The sequence below is a fragment of the Pagrus pagrus genome, assembly GCF_965226575.1.
Source record: "Pagrus pagrus genome assembly, chromosome: 7".
Taxonomy (NCBI): Eukaryota; Metazoa; Chordata; class Actinopteri; order Spariformes; family Sparidae; genus Pagrus; species Pagrus pagrus.
Genome location: NC_140191.1, coordinates 16562208 through 16582462, shown reverse-complemented (window position 1 = coordinate 16582462; position 20255 = coordinate 16562208). Strand labels below are relative to the sequence as shown.

General features: G+C 39.9%; 1 protein-coding gene across 2 annotated transcripts; it reads right to left on the bottom strand.

Moving 5' to 3' along the window:
* Window positions 1–3899: 3899 nt before the first annotated feature.
* Window positions 3900–18102, bottom strand: pde11al (phosphodiesterase 11a, like). 2 transcript variants are annotated; one of them, XM_084356557.1, is made up of 20 exons: window positions 17003–18102; window positions 16181–16339; window positions 14885–14974; window positions 14469–14609; window positions 14290–14354; window positions 13752–13872; window positions 13317–13392; window positions 13164–13231; window positions 12941–13033; window positions 11425–11475; window positions 11091–11237; window positions 10906–11013; window positions 9723–9832; window positions 9546–9636; window positions 8372–8472; window positions 8068–8145; window positions 7906–7969; window positions 7607–7681; window positions 7386–7469; window positions 3900–6313 (listed from the first exon to the last, which is right to left on the bottom strand). In XM_084356557.1, exons 1-20 carry the CDS (start codon window positions 17783–17785, stop codon window positions 6026–6028), a joined length of 2793 nt encoding a protein of 930 aa, XP_084212683.1. In that variant the 5' UTR covers window positions 17786–18102; the 3' UTR covers window positions 3900–6025. The 2 variants fall into 2 exon arrangements, with proteins under 2 accessions (XP_084212683.1, XP_084212684.1); XM_084356558.1 differs by having other exon boundaries at window positions 13782–13872.
* Window positions 18103–20255: the final 2153 nt, after the last annotated feature.

The following is a 20255-nucleotide window of genomic DNA, read 5'->3' as shown; positions in this document are numbered from 1 at the left end:
ATACTGACAAAAGATAAACATAATAAAACATAAACACTCCTTTAATTAGGAGTTACGGTACAGCTAGTACTGCTCCAGTACATTTGTCTGGCAGCTTTGGTTGCTAGTTACTTTACAGATTACAATCATACTCTTCCTGTCAAGTGAAAACATGTGTTCCTTTATGGGTTGAGAAAGTTTTCCTACTTCTTAAGATAAATGCATCGTCACAAAGTGGACCAATTAGTTCTAAGTGTTGTGTTGTAGGCAACTGGACTTGTTTCAGTTTCTTGAAGACGCTTCACCTCTCATCCAAGAGGCTTCTTCAGTTCTAACTAACTGGAGGCGAGTCGCAGGCTTTTAAACCCTGCGTGTGAGTGTCCTTACAGAGTCATTAAGGACACGTGTGATCTCTGAGTTTCAGAGTTGTCAGGGCCACTTGTGGGTCGTTGGCTTAACCGGCCTTCGTGTGGGTTGCTAGGGCTAGGTGAGCCCAGGTGTGAATGGTTGTTAAGCTGTCTTGGGAGGGAGCTCAGTACAGCATTGAAGGTGGGAGATAGGTAACCCAACAGCTGCCCAACAGTAAATAAAATAGTTACAATTAGCTCAACCTTTAATTACTTCAGCAGGCAAATGCAACATGCACATTAATTAAGCAGATATATTCATCTAAAAACATCGGTTATAATGCTGAAACACTGACAGGGACCATTTTTTGCATATTGACTGCTTTTACTTTTGAAACTTTGAGTAAGTTTTGTGAACAAAATTAACTTTTCTTCAGTAAGGTTTTGATTGCAGCACTAATACTACTGTTATGCTGGTATTGATACTTCTGTTCAAGTAAAGAAAAGATTTTCTTACACCACTTACATGGCTCAATTTTCCTCATTTTCCTGCTCACAAATGTGTTTGCATGATTAACACAGGCAGATGTTCACACTAAATGTGGTGAATGCATGTCAAACATGAAGTATTTCCATTAACATCTAAATAAATCCTAAGTTTACTTTCACGGAACGATGTTTTTTAAAGCCATTCCCTGACTCTTTTTTTAATCTGCCTCAAAGTTTCCTGTTGATTTTGTTCATGATGTGCTGGTGAATATTTGATAACTGAAGCCATCACACTGACGCCTGCCAGAGCTGTGTTTATAAAAAGAAAAACGGAGCTTCAGTGTTGTATCATTAAAAATATATGCACGTAATAGAATAAATAATCATGAGGGGAACAAAGTTATCTCTGCTCCATTACCATTAGTATTGAGAGTATGTATTAATATTCATAGTCTGCTTCACACTATTACATTAACACGGCTTTGCCTGCCACAGTCTAGTTTCTAAAAATGGATACAGGATATTTCCTGTGCATTACAAAGCGGTAGTAAAGAGTGATCTCATTACCGTGGCTATGTTTGCACACACAGTGTTTGACACCTTCGCTGTAACTCATTCTCAGAGGTTATTTAGTTTCTATTTTCAGCCTGCGCCTCATAAGAAATGACTCAGGGTACAAACAAGGCGCATGAATATCTTAGAGATGATTAAACATTACACACGTCTCTCCAGGGAGTTTGTTTATCACCCAGTCATTTAGTGACTGCGTACATGTAGTGCAGTATGTCAGGCTGAATAGGAGGGAGAGACATTGTGTCTGTATGTGAGGGAGATAAAAAGGGGAAAAAAAGAAAAAAAACAGGAGAGAAGAGAGAGAGAGAGAGAGAGAGAGAGATCAAAGACTGTGGCAGAGCCAGGCCCTGTATCAAAAATGAGGTTGGAAGGCCCTCCCTCCTCTCTCCATCCGGCTCTCCCCTGATCATCGACCCTGAGGAGAATAAACTCAATCCATGTTAAATTATAGATTAAGGCCCAGCTCTGGCGATGGCTTGGCAGCTGGCGGCTGCATGCGCGTCGAGCTGCACTGAGTTTTACACACTTCTGCTGCAGCTACTGTTGCCTCACCTCGCTGCCTTATTAAAATCAACATCAAACACTCTCCACAGATGAATAACAGGATTTAAAAGAGACTGTATGAATATGTACGGATTCTCTCGACAATGTGCTCTCTGTGAGACTGTGGCTTTGTTTTGTTGGACTCTGCTTCGTGGACGAGTTAACCTTTAGCATCACTTTTCAGGTCACAAGTGTTTTTCCCACTGCTTATCTATTATTCACAGAGGACGATTTTATTCATTCGCCTTCTGCTTTTTAGCGCCGTGATGAGATGACTTGGAAAGTGTTTTTTTTTTCTAATAGAAAGAACAAAAAAGAGTTTTGCTTTGCACTCTGTTTTCAAGCTCTTTAAAGCAGATGGTGCAATCACAGGACTGCAGAGCATCAGAGATGCAAAGACTGTATTTTTGTCTCAAAAAGCTATCTATATCCACCGAGATCCAAGCATGACACAAACAGTTCAGCTTTGATGCTCTTCATCACTCTTATTCTTCTCTTGTACACCAACTGAAAGATACAAGAAAAACTATTTCCACCTTCGACTTGTGATAATCAGTAATGACAAACAGCTGCACACAGTGAGCAGATATTGACAACTGACAAAATGCCCAAACACTAACTTAAAGGTGCACTCTTCATTGACTAATTTTTTTATGCCTAAACAAACTAAATAAACAAACTGACCTTAAAGGACAATTTCATACTGTTTTTTACTTTGTTTATATGTGGCAGACCCTGCCACCTTTCTAGCTTCAAACAGTATTCTGGGAGCCTTATTTTCCTCTGAGAACAGCTTGTTTATTCAGTGATGGAAAAAATAAATGATCAATATTGTTAATATGAACATTCTGAGTTTGAATTTATTCTCTAAAACTACATAGTGCCACTTGTACACAAACCCTGATCCTATAGTAAAATCTAAATCTGTATGTCTCCCCGAACATAGTTTGTTACACTGTTGGCAATGTTTACAGAGTTAGAAACATTATACTATTATTATAGGAATACCAAAGGCAGCAGTGTGTCTCTATGATCCTCTCATGATACACATAATACAGACAGAGACTTTCAATATTTAGTGGAAATAATCTGCCTGAAATTCATCCAAATCCCTCCTTTGACACAAACTTCCTAAATTATTTGCTCTGTACTGTTCTTGGTATGCATGAAATATATTACAGCATATGAAACATAAAATACATCAGGGGTCATTAGTTTACGCAATAATAGAAAAGGGATATTTTGAGAACCACTGCTAGAGAGAGACAACAACAAAGTATTGTGTCGAGTATTTTTGAAAATATATTGGATCCAAGACAAAACTGACAGCAGGACTGGACAGAGGTAAAAAGGCACAATCACAAATCAGTCTGCTTCTTCAGCACCACAGACAGCACCATGGATTTATCAATACACAGCACAGACAGGCTGCTGATAACTCAGAGCCATGGTCGGACACATAGATTCTAAGTCTCAGTCAGATAAAGGATCAATGAGGCAGGCAGACTAGACTAGACATATTCAACTAAGCAACCCTTTGCTCCTGCACACTGTGCTACTAAGGGAAGGGGAAGGGAGGCGGCAGTTTAGCAAGGAAGATGCATTTTAGTCATTTTGCCAACAGAGGAGGAGCCTCAGATCACCTAGGGGAATGCAATAAGGGAACTGACATTATAAGCAGAGTTGTTTGACGAAAAAGGTTTGAGCCCACTGCCTTTTTTTACTCTGATCAGTCCTTCATCCTTTATCATATTCATTTATGAATTTTTTTGGTTACATGTGCTTCACACCATTTCAGACTGGAGACCAGCTCAGAGTGTCTCGTGCCCCCCTTATGTGTCAGACTGTCACAGTTATCTCATTAAACTTTACTAGTATGTACTGTACCCTGCAGCTATTACAAACAATAGACATGAAAATCTTACATACTGTTACAAAAATGTATAAATAACGAATTACAACAAATGCTCAGTTTCCATGCCACAGCATTTTATTCACAAAACCAGCTGGAGATTGATTTGCTCCCTTTTATCTGAAATGTAGCACGCTCTCATCTTCTCTAACAAGGTATTTTTAGTGGACAGTGTATAAATAGCAGGAGAAAATGCCAATCGTACATAAATATAGAGTCCGGTATATGAAAAATAATGAATGTATAATTTTGGTACAGTCTGTGATCGAAAATAGAAATCTCTATCTGTTCCCAACGACAATAGTGCAGCAACAATACTCACTTACGTAACAACACTTAGTATAACCCTTACAGTGATATCATGCAAAGCAAATCTCATAGGGCAGTCAAAGGCATCAAGATTATGTCCAGTGTCAACATCGAACATGATACATGCAGCTTCAACATAATCGGCATGCTGAAAACACTGTGATGAATCTCAAACAATTGAAACAAATGGATGCATGTATACATACTCTGCTTCATAAGAACCTTACAACTTCTATTTAGGCATTTTTAAACACTTTATGTACAATATGGAATTTTTCTAAAGGTAAAGTTCAGCTTTTGGAGATATTGGAGACAAACGCATGTTTTTCGTGCTGCTGTGTGCAGTTTAAAGATATATTGAAGAATGAATTTAGCCTTACTTCACTCTGTTGATTGCATATGTATGGAGCCATCATTCACATCCTGAGGGTTTACTGTAACATACTGTACTCATCAGCCTAGCAAAAACAATTACGGTGACATGTGGGTGCACTTAAAGAAAAAGTAAATCTGGCATTTGATAGCATATCTTTTTTTATAAAGGAGACATATTATGCTCACTTTCAGGTTCATCATTTCATTTTGGGTTACTACTATAATAAGTCTACATGCTTTAGTGCTCAAAAAACACATCAGTTTCCTCAAACTGTCCAGTGCTGATTGGTCAGCTCACGCACGCCTGACCCAACATTGCTGACAACAACAAAGCAGCTGTGCTAAATCAATTCTTACGTGCCAAACTAGCCGCTAGGCATTATTTATGCAAATATGTGACTTTGTGATGTAGTGTGATGTCACAAAGTCACAGAATTAAAGGCGACATTACAGATGAGACGTTTCAGACCAGTGTTTTTGTGGGAGAGGAGAGCTTCTGTTGGTGCGGACTTTACCTGACATAAAAGGAGAGGAATAAAACTAAGAAGCATAATAGGTCTCATTTAAATTACACAGCAGTGTTTGTCTCACTTAAGTGAGAAATAAGGAATGAATATAAGTTGTACAAACAATAATTATTCCAAAAACACTGAACTATACCTTTACAGGAGCTTACTTTGAGACCCATAAGACAAAATCACTTGTCTTCCCCTGTGCTATCATTTTTTAAGGAATTGGTAGGTTACACACACACACACACACACACACACACACACACACACACACAATCAGCCTGAGGAGTTAATCTGTGACCTTCCTTACAAAATCAGTACACCAACATTTGGCCTCTCACAATTACCTGCCTCAAGGTGTTCATGTGGCCATATGACACATACATGCAGTTCACGGAGCAAGCTGACGGCTGAAGGTTCTCAAATAATGCCATGCAGCCAAAGGATTTGCAACTGAGGTAAGACAGCCGATCAGTGAGAAACATTCAGGAACAAGGTCGTGCTCCGCCGGTCTACATTCAAAATGGCAATTTTGTGACACAGTTTATGTGACAGAGAGAAATCACAGTGACTCCTTTTTGTTTTGCAAAGGCTTTCCAATGGGCTCGTGGTTTTGAGGCAGTTCCCTTTACAAAACGTTACAGTGATAAGTGGCCCTCTTTGGTTTCAACAGTAATCTCTCATCTCTTTTGCATGTCAGTAATTAAAAGCTTCCAGATAGATAGATAGATAGATAGATAGATAGATAGATAGATAGGCCTTCAAATAGAGTTTTATAATTGGAATTATTCACGCTCCTGAGTTTAACACAGTGACACAAACAGTGTGCTCAGCAGATGGTAGCTGCATTTCATTTACCCAGATTTAAAAAAAAAAAAAAATCTTGTTCGGGTAGTGCATGTGTTAGAAAATCACAGGAAATGGGAAGAGCCCCACGTGAGCCGTTCAATGGATAAACCTATACTGCACACAGCACCTGGCTTGCTTTACTTTTTCCCTGCAGATGCTGCGTTGCCAGCTGTTGCTGGTTTATCATTCACTCTGGACCTCACATCATGACTGCACTTAGCCCCAAACTTGATGATTTCAGTTGACTTTAGAGTCTCTCCGCGGTGTGGGTGTTGACTGGTTTCTGCATCTTCAAGGGGCTCAGGACTCTGATCTGAATCGGCACTCTGATTGGACATTGAGGCATTGAGGTCCTGCCACTTATTTCGATTGGCGTCAATCCCATCAACCATTGGCTGCAACTTCCTGTTGAGCTTCAGCAGTGCCTGAGACACAGAAGAGTACAGCTGACAGGCCTATTCACACTCAAATAATGCTTTTATTTGTGCAATTTTTAAAACGAGACCCACAGAAAAAGTTTAAAGGAGCAGTTCACCCTGGAATAAGAAAATACATATTTTTCATCTTACCTGTTGTGCAATTTATCCATCACAATTGTTTTGGTGTGAGTTGCTGAGTTTTGGTGATATTGACTGTAGAGTTGTCTGCCTTTTCTTGATAGTAATGGAACTGGATGGCGCTAGGCTTGTGGTGCTCAAAGCTCCCAACAAAAAACAATCAAATAATTTAAAAAAACTTTTTTTTCTATTTTCTTTACTTCTGAACTACACCTGCCAACATGTCACTAAGCAGGAGGAAGTGTGCATCTACTCATGGATGAGTGGCTAGCTAACTGAGCTAGCTAATGTTACAGCTCAGTGGAGGAGGGCACCATTAACATTTTCATCCTGCTGTCACAAGCATGAGCCAGTTCTCCCGCACTGTGTTGTGATACAGTTGGCATGTGTAGTTAATTAAAAAGAAATCCTTCCAGCATAACACCACTTTACAAGTTTTTCAAATATATTTTTTTGGCGCTCTGAGCACCACAAGCCGAGTGCCATCTAGTTGCATTATATTTCAGAGAAGGCAGTCATCTCTACTGCCCATATTGCCAAAACTCGGCAAGTCACATCATGACAATTCAGATCAGGGGAGCCAAAACTCAGTAGTCAGCGGGCCAACAGCATTTAACTTTTGTATTATAATGTTATGATGCAAAAATTGTATTTGGATTGATGTTCCCTTAATTTACCAACTTCCTGAAGGGTCCTTCATATCTAAAAAGCCTTTTCCCTCATATAAAAATGTAATGGCATAAACAGAGTCATTATTTTTTTTCTGTTTTTTTTCTTTCACTAGAAACATCTGGTGGGCCAAATTAAACCTTATGGCGGGTCAGATGTGATCTGAATGGCAGCTCTGATCTAGATGGATAAATAGCTAAGAGGTGAGAGGAATAATATGTTTTCTTGATTTGGGGGTGAACTGTTGCTTTAACTTTACACATCAAGGTACCTGGTAAAGGGGTTTACATATCCCATCTATCCACTCCAGCTGTAAGGCAGGTAGTTCATCTTTACGATTGCGGTCAAATATGGCCTACAGAGAAATTATAATCTTTCATCATTCACATCAAGGACATCTGAGTTTGAATGTATGTTAGTAACTCAGTATAAGATAGAAATCTGTGTGCTAGAGAACATTTAATAAGACTTGCATAGAGCTTGCATACTTACTGCTGGGGTCAACTTAAGCTCAGACCTCTCTCTGTCACCTTGTTCAAAGAATTCACTCGTCACCAGCTCTGCAACCTTGGTACATAAATGGCATTAAATATCATCATTTGATTATTTCTCTCAAACATTATGTAACATTTTGATGTTTAAACATGGCCTCAAAGCTAGAGGGCGTATTTATATTCTAAATTTGATTGATTTTAGAGATTTTGCTCAGAAAAATGAAATTCCACTTATGATTCTCCACACCCTCGAACGTGAAAGCACAGACATGAAAACTTTGTGATAGGAACTCAAACCTGTTTGGAAATCTTCCAAGGACGAGTGACTGCACCCAGATCGCACGCTGTCATCAACATGGACCTGTTGATGACATCAAAGCTCATTTCTAGCCGCTTTCTTTTCACGGTTAAAGTGATTTTTTGGCACAGGACTCTTTTATTTAGCACAAAGGCAGAAACCTGAGAACTTCTCTGTGTCCTTCATCTGTCCAGCTGAATTCTCCAGACAGAACACACTCAAAGAACTTGGTTCTGCGCCTTTCAATGAAACGACAGAGTCAAGGAGACAGAAAATGTTAAAAGACAAAAAAATAGATTCCAGGACTGCTTTCACCACACTCTGAAATAACAGAGAAACAAAAAAGATAATTCTTCTAATTGTGTGTAAGAATTTATCTTATAGCATATAATCTATTTCATTTTTACTTTTTTTACCAATCATAAACTGGCCTACAAGAGCGGATCCACTGAAAAGTCCACTTACTCAAAGTGCAAAGTAAGGTCTGTGGAGAGAATAGCCTGCTTCAATAGTTGCATCATGTTGCTGTACTCTTTAGAGCAGAGGTTTGCAAAGATATTGTGACCCTGCAAGAAAATAAAATACAATAGCATACAGTAGGCAATACACAAAAGCAGGCAAGGATGAGTAATAGCGAATAAATGTCTCTTTATAGCCAATTCATTGGTAAAGTCATTGCTCACTGTCAAATGAGTCTCATTATCAGTGTTAATTAGCAATGTGTATAGACCTTCTTTGTCCTCTGTTAAAGGAAATCAATAGAGAACACAGTTTGTAATGATCAAACTGATCTACACCTGAGACAACGCATCAGCCTCTTAATGTCACTTGTGGTCACTGCTGCCGCCCACCAGCATTCGGTTTGTGCACAGCACTGTCCTAAAGCTCAAACTGTAAACTAGTGGCTTTCTGGTGGCCTGGGACTCTAAGACTTATTCAGACATAGGCAAAACAGATTTGTTTCTCAAATCAAATCTGAAAGACGGAGTGTCGGCACTATTATTTATAAGTGATCAGATCATATTTTTGTGTCCAGACATCACCCAAACCATTCTGCAGGAGTTTCTATGTTAACAATGTTGCCGTCAGACACTACATACTCTTGCGACACAAAAGACACTTTGAAATCTTTTATGAGTGGCTATGTGGCTGAGACACATCTCTAGAAATACAATTTAAATTGCAGTACAGATCACCTCCAAATGTGGTTTGGATCCAGTTTGCAAAATGTGTTTTTTGCCATCCAGACTTTAACGCTAACAGGCTAGCATGTAGTCATGGATAATCAGGTGCTTTTTATTAGGTTTTAACTGTATTTCTATTGTGTACATTTGGGTTAAGTGTTGTGGTTTCTTGGGTTGAGTGTATTTAGCCCATCTAGGGACTGAAATAGCAAACTAGATTACAAATAAAAAATTAATCATTCAATAAATACAGCAAACTGAGATGTCCGTGGTTTGAGTCTTTGGCCCCTTATCAACCCTTCACAGTTATATTTTCATGTAATTTTTATACAGTCCAATAAAGGGAGAAGGGAAGAGAAGGGAGAAAATCTCATAAAAAGAAAACAAAAACAGATCAGACAGTAAACTTCAGAATTCCTTGAGTATTATAGTTGTATAAGAAATATTGGTCTGACCTCACTTTGTAGGATCATGACTGCATGGTTGAAGTGATGATGCTCTAGGGTGGCTGATGTCCCATAGAGCAGAGCTAAAGCAGAACCTGTCCTGCAGGAGAAACAGAGTAGTGAAACTTTGAATCACCTGCTACATAAACAACCTTCGTAGTCTCACTTTAGGCGTGGGTCACTTACTTAGCTTGAAAAGCATTGTTGGTGCCCCTGTGGTCCAAGTCATGACACAGGCAGCCGACCATCAGTGCCAGTATCTCTGCGTCTGATAGGACATCCTGGAAAGTGGCTGTCTACAGAAAAGTCAAGCAGATATGTTCTTACCGTTCAGCAGAGATAGGATAGGACAGGATAGGATAGGATAGGATACAATGGAAAAGAATGGGAGAGGATAGGATGGGATGAGATAGGATAGGCTAGGATACATTATAATAGGATACAAAGGGACATGACAGGATAGGATAGGATTGGATGGGATGAGATCAGATATGATAAGAGAAGGAACAGTAGGATGCTGCTACTCCGCCATGCAGCCTGTTCACGCTACCTACAAACCCAGAGACACTGCAGTTACGACAGCCAAAGAGGTTGGTGTGTTTACCAGGATAGGATACGATAGGATAGGATTCGATAGGATACAATACGATACGATACCATGGGATATGATCTCATGGGATGATAAAAGGATGGATCTGATACCATAGGATAGAATGGGATACAATAGGATACTATAAAAAGAATAGGATAGGATAGGATGGGGTGGGATGGGATAGGATTGAATAGAATGGGAGGAAATCAGAAATGACCGGAGAGGAAACAGCAGGATATGACAGAATATAATGGGACAGCATAAGATCGGATAGGATAGGATAGGATATGAAAGGAGTATTTCTTATCAGTGTGCAAAGTTGTAAGTTCTCTTTGAGGTTTTACCCAAATATTCTTCCTTTGAATTATCTCTTAATGATGTCTTAATAAATACACTGAGATTTCCTTTTGTAGGACAGGCTTTAAACATGGCCCAGCAACTTGCTATCCTCATATAGGGGTTAGGTCTGGATGGTTTTCTGGTATTAGAGAGTTTGACAACCAAACATGGAGAGAAATGCGAATCAAGACCATATACAGTTTATATTCTGGCTGTATTATTCTGGATGTCTTACACTTCATTTTTAACACATTTCCCTAAAATTCAGACATATTTGGTATCTTTAAAAATCTTTGGGATGTTCACTAGAACTCAAAATAAAGTTTTGTAAGTTGAAACAAAGTTTGTACTGACTGACTAACACGCGGGAGAGGAGGGTTTATGTGGCTAATTGAAGGCAATACACATAAATCTGACTTGGTGCAACTTAAAACTTACTGTGATCATAACGAACATGCACTGCGACACATTGAAGGCATGCCTCCAGTTATGATAGGCCACAGTTCGATAGTTCTTCCTCACAGTCAGAAGCCAGCGACACAGTACCTAAAAAAAGACATTCATGTGATATACATACATATATGTCAACACCTGACAGTACCTGACATATTCCAGGGCCTCACCTCATAGTCAATCTTGAACTTTTGGACAACACCAAGCTCCAGAAACATCCGGAGTGATGCGGTGATCATGGCGTCATTGTCCAAGGAGAAGTCGTTGAAGTGAAACTCATCAATGCCTAACTCACTGCTCAGGGGGATCTTAGCTGCCTTCAGGGAAGAGGACAGAGCTGTCAATCACACAGTGCCAGTGAAGGAGGAAGCAAAGCACTAAAACACATTGCTGACAGTTTTAAAATTGCACTTCACCCTCAATCAATCACCGACTTCGGATTTCATACATTCAGAAAGTTCTGCATATGAATGTTATTTTATAATCTTCCTCCCTGAGGAATACCTTGAGTCTGTCAACTTCTACTTTCGAGCAGGTTGCATGGTAGGACAGCATCTGGAAAAAAAAAAAAAAGAAATCGTACAAAACAGTGATAAAATCCTAATATTTATATGTTGCAAGAATTTTGACGTAATCCTTTCTTCCTACTTAATTCATAGTCAGCATCACAAACATTACATTTCTGATTCTAAAACCAATTTGTTGGTTTATTTTGGGCCCACTGACAGAAAGAAAAATCCATCATGTGTTTAAAGAAACAGCAAAGACTATGTGACAGAAATACAAGAGTGTGTGTTGCCTTTGATGAGAGGTGAGCAGACTGGCACATGTATCTATCATGAATTATTGAAAGCAGCTGAAATATTTATGGCCGAGAAGCAGAACCATGTTTGCTGAGGATAATGTGACTGCTCAGGTTAGACACCGGGCAATGGAGCAGAAAGCAGATGGAGACACTGATGAGCGCCTCTGTTAACGATTAGCATTAATCAGTGACACTAATTTACTCTTCAATTACTTTTTTCTCATATACTCATTTTAAATAGATGTGAAGGGGTGTAATAAAAACGTATTACGGGTAATTCAGATGGTACAGAATAGTATTCTAGTATTTTCCATTCATCACTATGTGAAAATTAATCGTGTTGCACCTCAACATCCCTAGTCTGTTTTCAAAGCACAGCATTTGTTCATTTGTTGATCATATCGATTTGATGTTTTATCTGTTGTTTTAAAACATCTGTATTATTTTTGTAAATTGGATACGTCACATTTTAAAGCAACATTATGTAACTTTTTTACCTTACAATAACAGCTTCAAATCATTTTGATGGTAGAGTGTCTTGTAATAGGGTGAATGGTGTCTCTGTCTCAGCCACTCTACCCCCATCACTTGTTTCTGCACTATGTAACATCAGTGAGAGGGTAGGATCACAGTGTTACATACGTTTACTTCAAGATACAAGTGTCATAGTTGGAGTTTGTGGTTTTGTTGTTTCCTGTTTTATTTTGGAATTTTTGCCCTCATGTGTCATGTTTTGCTTTTCCTTTCCTCCCTTTGTGTAATTTAGTCTTGGAGTCTGTGTGCTCCCTACTGTCTTTGTCTGTTCCTGTGTCTCTGTGTCTGATCTCCCATGGTGTTTTTCTGGCTTTTGTGCTGTACTTTGCTTGGTTGTACTTTGCTTTTTGGTTCGCCCTTTGTTTTGCTTTGGTCTCTTGGATTTCCCTGGTTTTGTTGCCTTTGCCTGCCTTGTGTTACTGCCTCTTTTTGGATTTTATGGACTTTTTTTTAGCTTTATTTAATAAAGCTTGCTTTCGGCTCCTTACCTGCCTGCTTGTGTGTCTCGTGTTTGGGTTCCTTTTTGTCTAATCGTGACAACATGTTTTCAAGACATAACATTGTTATGCTGTAATGAGTTGGTTAGCACCTACGTTATACAAATCTATAGAAATATTTATATCTTCCAAAGTGGTGATGGTTAAAAAAAGCAGAATAATAATAATATGTTGCAGGTCTTACATCCAGTGCTACAGACTGCTTGGCCCATGTCTTCTTAACTTGGTTGTACATCATAGTGTTGTTGATTCCAAGTCCACAGAATATCACAAATGCCTATACACGGAGAAAAAGCCAGAGAGAAAACGCATAACCTAAAGAATTGGCGTAATATGTATCCAGTGCAACAATGAAGACTTTATCATAATTTTGAGGGAGCAGCTCTAATCAGTTTTCAAAAACGCACCTCAAACAGTCTCTGATCTGCATCATTGAAGGTCTTCCTGTCCAGGCGATTCAGAATTTGTGCGACGCCTGTAGAAAACACACATACATTGTCACTGTAACATGACAACTGGTTTTCCAGTGAGGACAAATTGATTATTTCCGGTGCATTTACCAATTATCTGATGAGTTCGATTCCAGATAGGCACACATAGCACTGATCTGATGTGAAACCCTGAAGCCTGATCCGCCTGTAAAGAGAGGGAGACAGTGACAATGAAGCAAGAATGAGAGAAGTTTATGTTTGTTTGACCTGCCTGGGCCTGCAGTCTTTCTTTGACTGGAAAATAAATTAAAATACCACACATACAAATGCTAAAAACATGCCTGCAAAGCAGTTTACACACTATTTGGCACCATCTACTGATTTTGAACATTACATCACACAAACAAATTCACCAGTACTCACAAATACTTTAATAATTACAAGTTTGTGTTGTGGTTTGTTGTTTGTCTGTGTCTACTTACTGCAGTCACAAGCATGTGCATATGTGTCCATGCATTTGTGTGAGATCTAATAGGTCTAATAGGGACACCATTGTGTCCACACCTCTGCATCAAAGCGTGGGTCCTGACATACGTCACTGATGTTAACAGGCAGTCCTGTGGAAGCCACCAGCTCAGCAATGCTGTTATTGATCAGCCAATCAGAGCACGATAGCTTCTCCATGCTGATGCAGCCAATAACACAAACAGGAAACAACAGTCAGTTACAGGCAGTAAGTATAAATAAGTTAGATCTAAATGAGTTAGATTAGCATTAACATTTATTGAATTAACTTACTTACCTATTGTGTTATTGCATAACCTTTGCTAAGCTTTTTTGTTGCTTTATTATGTATTTATTAACAGTTAACTATGCTTTTGCAGTTTAATGCCAGAAAAATCCCTTATTAAAGTTAATAAATCCTTTGTTATGCACTTATTAACTTTGTTTTTAAGCTCAGTTTATGCATATCATCTTCTCTCTCACTTATTTTCTGTTTATCTTCAGCTGTACTATCACAAACCTTGTTAGAACTGGAACCAAATGTTTTAAGAAAAAGAGATACTTTTGTCCTATAGCTTTGTCATAAGGCGTCTTTCACCTGATGTCATGGTCCATGTTGCACAACGGAGACATGAGCTCAAACGTCTTGGAGAACTTCACAACCTACAGAGGAGAGACATGTATGACCTCAACCAGCAGCGGTGACATTTGGCAACAGAGACAGGAGAGTTTTGCACAAGAGAGAGGCTACACGGTTACAACTTAAAGATGTCTCACAGGTGAGTCGATGTCTTCAAGGAGAAGCACAGAGCAGCGTTCACACTGCAGCAGGGTGAGCGCTCGCTGCATGATCTTCCTGACAATCTTCTCCAGGTCAGTCTGCTCCTCAAACAGGTCGTTGACCACCTCCAGCAGAGCCTGTGGCCACGACAGAGGACACTAAAGACTTGGCAGTGTTGACAGTATTGTTGATGGATGCAGTAAAAGGGTTTTATTCGTCAAATATGTGACATGTCTATCAAAACTACAAGCTGCTATAAATATAAGGCATGCTCGTCCGTCTATAGTGATATTAACTTGCTGTTATCTGTATTTTTAAATAAATAAGCATGAAATTGTAATGTCACTGTTAATTCTAAAGTTGGTTAATTATTAAATGACCAAACATCTTTTTGTAAATGCACAGTTCTTACCCTACTCCTTTCATACTCCTTGCGAGACTCTGAAAACAACTTGGCATTGGAGATCGATATTCCACAGAATGGTAGATACATCTGCAGCACCTGAGTAAAAGTAGAAGAAGTAAAAAGCGGTGAAAGACATGCATTATGTATAAATGTTCACCATTTGTATGCTAAACAAAAGGGCATAAAACTGGGTAAGAGAAAGAGAAAGTGTGTGTGTGGGGGGATGGGGGGTAGAAAGTCATCATAGCTGCTTCTCTGCACACGTTTCTCTCAAACAGATTCCCTGTTAATGAAGTATTGATTTAGAGACAGAAGGCATTTAGTGAGACATCAAGGGCCTTTAAATGTCTAAATAAGCTGGCAGATCTAGATGTGTTTTTTCTATTTTCAGCATCTGTGTTGCTCAAAAGTAGTTACTGCTTTATTTAGAGCTCTCACATAAAGACATATCATAAAAGAAATGCTTAAATTAGTGCAAACTCAAAACTTAGTTTCAAGTTGACTTCCTTGATGTGGAGGGCTCCAACATAAATGGTTTTCCACAACTTCATTCTGCCACCTTGTGGACAGCGTGTTGTATCTCAGTGCAGCTGAACTCCTGCAAAATGTGAATAAACTGTTTTGATTTTCCTCATTTTCCTTTATAGTGTTTTTACCCAGAGTGAGTGAAATGACCACCTTTTCTTTTAACTGCATGGCCTCACACTTGAACTAGCAGTTAGTGCTTTTCCCATGTGCACGATACACAATATATTACTTTTCCATCAACAAAACTGGGAGAATAAAATTGCTCTCATAAGCTGTAAATGAAGCCAAAACATGCAGATTTCTAGTAAACCCATTTCAAGTGGATTGCTCAGGGACAGATTGAAAGCATAACCACTCAGAATGAGTTTCCTAAGTGTGTGTGTGTGTGTGTGTGTACTGCACAGCCGGACATGTTTAATGCTCCACACTTGAGCAAGAGGTTGACCTCCTCCCTTCATTTTTCTGGTATTTTGCTTATGAGGGAACACTTTGCCTCTCTCCACAGCCATTAAGCAGATTCACAGTACAAACGGTGTTTTTGGCTGCATGGCTCAAGAGTTTCTGTGCAATCAGTGTTAGTGTGTGTGATGGGAAGGGGGAACATGATGCTCCACAAGTATCCAATTTTAACTCCATCTCTAAAATGCCCTTAATGGTCAAAGCGACTACAATAGTACTGGAGATGATAAATAGTCGATAAAATGCAGCGGAGTGTGAAAACCCTCTGGGATATGGATCTGATGAATGTATTTTTCAGCTGAGACACATCCTCACCTTCTCATCATCCTCAGTAAAGGGAGTGCCGATGGGGTTTTTGTTGATTGCTTGCACAACACCAATGACTTCTCCATCGCTGTTGCAGATGGCCATACAGAGGATGGATTGGGTCTTATAGCCTGTTAGCTTGTCTATCTCATCACTGAAGCGGTGGTCCTGGAATAGTGGACACATATAACACACACAAACGCGCATGATCCCACATTAACACACACACATACGCTCCACTGTGCCCAGTGAATTTCCTACATGACAACATTTGGGTTTTACACACACACACAAAAACAAGCCTGACGCATCAATTAGGTGTGATCCTGGCTATTTAAATTCACAGCTCTGCAGGAGACCTCTTGTTTTTCACTACAGGCAGAAACTATAATATCCCTCACTGACACTATCTCAGTAATAGACCTCAGGGGGGTCCGCATCAGCCTCCCAAGCAGCCCAGGGCCATGATATAATGATGTGGAGCGCAACTGGTAGCGTGTAAAACGAGATTTAGCTGGTAGGATTATAACGCTTGCTTTCCATCCCTTTTCTTTGACTATTATAGCGTGTTGTTTTTATTCTGGCATGACTGAGGTAATTACCTGTCTTTCCCCACTCCTTCGAGTTGAGCGACCCCTTCCAGGAACTTCAGAAACATCTGATTTACATTTACATCAAGCACTTTTCATGTTTGGATGTGGCCAACAGGGGGTTTATTGTATAATCAAGTTCACTCCCAATGATCCCCACACTGTAAACCCCCCTGAATAAACTTTCGTCAAAGTATAATAACATGCAAACATCATACAAATGTGGACCATGGCTCTTTACCTCATATGCGTTTGAGATGTTCACAGTCTCCCCATGCTCTGCCACATATCCAATGATTCCCTTTCCCCACGCCACCTGCACTTCATTGGAATTGAGTGTGCTGGAGGACGGTCTGACAGTGGTGCCTGAGTGCACATCAAAGAACTTGGACACCAGCGTCCTCTTGTGCGCGGGTCCCTCGACGAGGAAGAGCGAACACCTGTCCGCATCCACTAGGATACACACGTTGATCAGGATCTTATAACTAAGGTTTGTCAGGTCCAGGTCGTTGGAGATGTCCTTCACCAACTCCAAGAAAAACTCCCTCTCGTTGGTTTCTTTCAGTCTGTATTTGTAGTCGATGGCGCTGGACGCGTACTGAGGCACGTTGACCCTGGACTCGAGCAGGGCGCTCAGGATGTGCGCGGTGGTCGGAGGCAGGGAGCTGGCTTTACGCAGGAGCGCACGGCGCCTCATGCTGGACTGGGACTCGTGTTCGCTCAGGCTCACATGCTCGTCGTAGGTCCGGTGTGCGGTGGTGGCTTTGGAGCGAGCGAAGTTCCGCCGCAGCTCCATGTGGGACGACCTGCGCCGGAGCCCGTCCGGGTTCGTCGGCCAGAGCGGGTCCAGCGGGTCCCTGGCAGCGCCGCGCCTCTCCTCGGCTGTGGGCACTTTCGACGGCTGATGCTCCTTCAACCATCTGGTTACCTGATCACATTTGGCCTTTCGGACGAGATACTCCTCGAACAGATCTGGATGGCAGTCCAAAAACGCCTCTATGTCCGAGAAGTCAAATGTTGTCATGGTGGAAGGACCAAATGAGACGCACAGATGTAACAGAAGAGTTGGAGAGATGAGGGGAGGATGCGGCTGCTGCCGAGCTTCTCAGAGAAGTGAGGTCCTCAAAACATTGTATTCATTCATCCTCTATGTGAGCCAGTCCATCGTACTCTTCCCTGAAACACAGGCAGCACAAGTGGTCGGATAGATTCAGGTTATGTGAGACCGGATTGATGACGCCTGAGAGAGGAGCAACAGTACAGCTGTCTGTCAAGAGAGATGAAGCTGTGTCTCCAGGGACTTCTGTGGAGTACTATGCAGAGGTGCAGAATAAACCAAGGCGCCTACATACTCTCTCCTAGAAATAAAAAAAGAGAAACCTACAGGGCAGGCTGTGGACTCGCTCTCTTTATTCTATACCACCAGAGACACTCTGTGCAGAGCTCCAATCAGAACCGAGCAGCGAACTTGATGTTTCATTTACATTTAAAACGTGTATTTGAAAGTACAGTGTGCAGTGGGAGCAATGTGCTTTTTTGAAAGGAACAAAGTAAATATATGTACATTTAAACAATAAAATATTGAATCGGTGTGAGAAGATGAAAAGACTACACTGTAAAAACACTGTAAAAAATTATTTCACAGTAGAATTCTGTTGATTCGGTCAAAAATTTCAAAAAAGTTACTGTAATTGAGACAGGAAATTACCACAGTATGCAACAATATATATAAAATAAAACAACAACAACAATACACTGTGTTAGATCACAGTAACAAACAATGTACCGTAGAAAATCACAGTAACAAATAGTGTACAGTATCAACAATTTACTGTGTTAAATTACAGTAACCGATAATGTACTGTTTAAAAATATAGTAACCAATAATATATTGTGTTAAATCACAGTAACAATGTACTGTGTTAAATTACAGCGACCGACAATGTACTGTAGAAAATCACAGTAACCAATAGTAGTAAGTAGTAGTATCATAGTAAGCAACAATTTACTGTAAAATATCACAGTAACCAATAGTGTACAGTATCAAATTACATTAACCAACAATGTACTGTTTAAGAATACCATAAGCAATAATACATAACCAATAATTAGATTCAAAAATGTACTGTAGATAAAAATAAAATAAAACGATTTTAAAAAAGATGTTTGATGTTTCATTTACATTTAAAACGTGCAGACAGCACATAATTTAGGTAAAATATATACATTTATTCAATGAAAATATTGATTCAGGGGTGAAAGGATAACAAGATAAAAACTTCACCGTGAAATCCACAGTAAATTACTGTGTTTGTGTACAGTAACTTACAGTATACTAGTGTATTCAGTCAGAAATAACAGCAAACTCAATTCACACAGTAAAATATCACAATATACTGCATAAAATCACAGAAACCAACAATGCACTGTAAAATGTCACAGCGACTGACAATGTACTGTATAAAATAACATTAACCGACATTGTACAGATAGATAGATAGATAGATAGATAGATAGATAGATAGATAGATGCGTGTGTTACCTTGGACTGAAGTGGCGCACACACCTCCCCACACACCCACACACATAGATACAAACACCCACACACTGGCTCTGTGGCTGCGACAGTCAATGCTGCTGTCTTTTAAGCATGACTACAATCTTACCTTAGATTTAGACGGCCCGATTTAACCCTCACCATATAAGTGTCAGGTGCTCATGCTTTTGAAAGGCACTGAAAAACAACCTACAGTATTTTAAAGTTTAGGTAGAAGACTTGCTAAAAAGTCTTAAAAGATATCTCATGTAGTACTTCTTCCAGTTTATGTTGTGTTTAAAATTAGAAATCAAATTACCTAAATTAAAATGGTGCACAGAAAAACTGGGGCTGGGTAGAGGTAATGTTTTGTGTAGTAGTGGTCTGGAGTTGGTTTCAGGGGCCAGTAGCTAATACTTGGATCTCTAGTTTTTTGACCCTTGGGGTTAACCCAGCAATTTGCAACATGATTGGAGAAAATAACCAGTGTTTTTCCTACAATTAATTTCTCAGAGTGTTTCGGAGGTTATTGATGAAGTAACTGTTAGTACCACTTATTAAGTTGAATTTCTGTTTGTGTGTTCAACCCTGTAGGGGTTAAGCATCAACCTGCATCTGCACAATAACGCTGTATTAGTGAAGTCACTGCAGGCAGTGGCACATTTACAATGCAGCAGCAGGAAATGTAATCCGGAGAACGGCGGTTCCGCTGGGGCTGAGCTGGGTAATTGGTTACTGGACTTAGCTTAGGCTGCTTGATAGGACTTTGGCGTTTTGCTGAGACTTCTTTGGACAAGGTCTCTTGGGAATCCCAATTAAAAAGCAGAATGCAGAATGTGGGTCTTGTGAGGGCCAACAAACAAGGCAAACCCTGCTGCTTGGAAAGCAGTCCATGTCATGTCCAAGGAAAGGCAGCTGCATTGATTATAAGTCAGAGGCTGTGTGCTGATTGAAAAGA

What these genes read in the sequence shown, in the direction of transcription:
- pde11al (XM_084356557.1), bottom strand. Translation starts at nt 17,785, where the DNA reads ATGACAACATTTGACTTCTCGGACATAGAGGCGTTTTTGGACTGCCAT. An exon ending in TTACTGAGGATGATGAGAAG is followed by an intron (nt 14,975 to 16,180) that starts GTGAGGATGTGT and finishes ACTTTTACTCAG; the next exon opens with GTGCTGCAGATGTATCTACC. An exon ending in AACAATGCTTTTCAAGCTAA is followed by an intron (nt 9,637 to 9,722) that starts GTAAGTGACCCA and finishes TTTCTCCTGCAG; the next exon opens with GACAGGTTCTGCTTTAGCTC.